Here is a 2,514-nt window from a genome sequence, read left to right on the forward strand (position 1 = left end):
CGTAAAACCAACACAATCACAACTTTCATAACGACAGGGGAGGCCGTAGGCTTTTCCTCTGCGCAACGGCGGCCTCGCTAGCGTCACTATGAGGTAACAGTCTTTTTCTTGAAACGCTCCATGGAACCCCAAGGCGGGAGACCTCCCCCACTACGAGTAGAAGGATGGGTCAATTCACTCTCAGCAAACGGGGCTACTTAAGCACCACAAAAGGATTCGCAGGGCAGGGCGAGCCAGTGACTCTCGCACGCTCCCATTGGCTGAGATCGCGAGGCTCTCCTCATGGGCCGGCCAATGGAGAGGTCCAGAGCCTGGTAGCAACCCCTCCGCCATACAAAACGCGCGTGCGCAAGTGTGACGGGCGCTCACCATACTGAGCAGGCGCAGCCTCGTGTCGGCTGGAGGGGCGGGTGGAGCGCCGCGCGCTGCGTCCCGGCGCTCGGCTTTCCCTGCCGGTCCCGCCCTCCGTCGCGGCGGCGCGGTGCACCTTGGGATAGGGAGCGATCTCCGAGCGAGGCAGCAAGATGGACGCGGGATTCTTCCGCGTAAGTAGGAACGCGGGGACCTGGGGTGAGGTGGGGGGGGTTATCCGCAAAGCCCGGCAGGACGCCTGAGCTCAGGACGGGGTAGCCGGCGAGCAGAGGCTTCGAAGATCCTGAGGATCCTCGGTGGCAACGGACGTTCCCCTCTGCCCTGCGGCGGGGACCGGTGCGCCCCTGCGCAGTCTCCTCCTCCGGAATCGTCCCCTCTACGCGGCGGCGACGACGGTCGCCGGAAAATGGCGGCGGGAATAGCAGGGAGCGATACCTCGCCTCCCGGCCTGCCTGACGGGGCCTGCAGACCGAGCCTCGCGTCCCGCCGGGCCCTGGGGCCTAGTGGGCCCGCGAGGAGGAAGTCCTTGGGGGGAGGCCGGAGGGAAACCCTGAGGTGACTGGCTGCAGAAGGGTGTTGGGGAGGACGGGTTTGGGGGTACCGCTTCAGGAGAGCGTGGACCGGAAGCGACGTTGAGCAGCTTTTCTTGAGAAAGCGGGCGCCGACCCCCCCCCTCCCCGCCCCCAACCCGGGTCTAAGCCTTCGGGAAGGCTCCGGGTCAGAGTTCGCGGGAGCTCCCGCCCAATTTGATATCTCTTCAGGGAGGGGAACGCGGATAATTTGTGTTTAGAACGTTTGAATCCGAGACTCTGCGGGCAGAGAGCGCAACAAAAAGTGCGCGTAATATGAAGGCGGGGTTATGGAATGGATCTGCTCCACTCCTTCCCGCTCACCGTCCCCCCACCTCTCCAGTTTGTTTTACTCTTTTGAAAGTCTGCTCTAGGAAAGGCGCCTTTAGATTCTCAAGGGTCTGCGGACCCATCACTTGAAAGCAGGGACGTTACCGCCTCGAAATTACCCCTCAGGGCCCATAATTTATCGAGCGCGTGTTGGAACCTGTTCATCCCCTTTTTCACTTTTGTAGGAAATGAGCACCCAGTCGAGATCTAGATCCTGGTTTGGCAAGTGACATTAAGAGATCTAGAGTTTGCAGGGTCTTTTTAATGCTGAACGGACCGTGTAGAGACCAGTTGGTCTAAGTCAGAATATAGGTTGGCTCTTTCCACTCCGTGGAGTATGAAATATGCATGGGTGTGTGTGTTTAAAGGAAAAGTTAAAAGAGGGAAAGACCGGGACTTCAGTAAAGAAAGCTTTTGACACTTCAGAACCAGGGTTGAAATTTCTTTTCAATTGACTTTAAATGTGTTAGTTTTTCATTAAATGTTGAAGTGTTATTCCAGGCGTTTGACTCAACACAGCCAGTTATATGACTGTTTTTAGGTTAGTTTCAGTTGAGTTTATCAAATTTTCACACTGCAAATTCTATCAAAGTATTTTGTAGTAAATCCTGAGTATTTCCTGTAGTGTTAATGTAATATTTTAAAACACGAGCCTATTCTTTTGATATTTTCATTATTTCTCATGGAAAGGAATTCCTAAAGGAAAAGAGCAAGGTGGTTGATAAATTTAAAAACGAGGTTTGCTTTTAGTGTTGGTAAAAATCTAGAAGAAAAGGGTACAATATATACTTCCCACAGTTCCTTAGAGGGATTGATTGGATTTGAGCTGAGTTAAAAGATTTTAGGAAGGTTATTCTTTGAGTACACGGCCATTCAGGTAGTAAGATAGAAATAGTAGCTTTCATTTGCTGGACTACTGCCATCTGCCAGTTACTTTAAGTATATAATTTCTGATATACACAGCCCTGCGAGATAGTGAATAGATTTTAGCAAGTAAGGAAACATTCTCGGAGAGGTTTAGTAAGTTTGAGGACATACGACTTTTGTAGTGGCAGAGTTGGGGTTTTGATCCACGTTCTTTACCTTCCTAAAAGAATTTTCTTGATCACCTTCCAAGGGACAGTGGCCAACTCTGTGAACCATTCGGTAGTTTTCATAGCACAGCCAGCTACTTCTGTATTTAATTGGGCCGTTAGGAATGACAAAACTCGTAGTGATTACTTGGTGGTCCAAGTAGTGTTTG

General features: G+C 51.8%; 1 protein-coding gene across 6 annotated transcripts in view; it reads left to right on the plus strand.

Moving 5' to 3' along the window:
• Window positions 1–393: 393 nt before the first annotated feature.
• Window positions 394–2,514, plus strand: part of SRRM1 (serine and arginine repetitive matrix 1) — a 29,368-nt gene continuing 27,247 nt past the window's right edge. For all 6 annotated transcript variants that reach the window (XM_070383094.1, XM_070383097.1, XM_070383098.1 and 3 more), the window contains exon 1: window positions 394–545. In XM_070383094.1, the coding sequence (XP_070239195.1) occupies window positions 525–545 (21 nt within the window). In that variant the 5' untranslated portion in view covers window positions 394–524. The remainder of the gene's footprint in view (window positions 546–2,514) is intronic.

Source organism: Bos mutus, chromosome 2, assembly GCF_027580195.1.
Source record: "Bos mutus isolate GX-2022 chromosome 2, NWIPB_WYAK_1.1, whole genome shotgun sequence".
In the NCBI taxonomy this organism is placed as follows: domain Eukaryota; kingdom Metazoa; phylum Chordata; class Mammalia; order Artiodactyla; family Bovidae; genus Bos; species Bos mutus.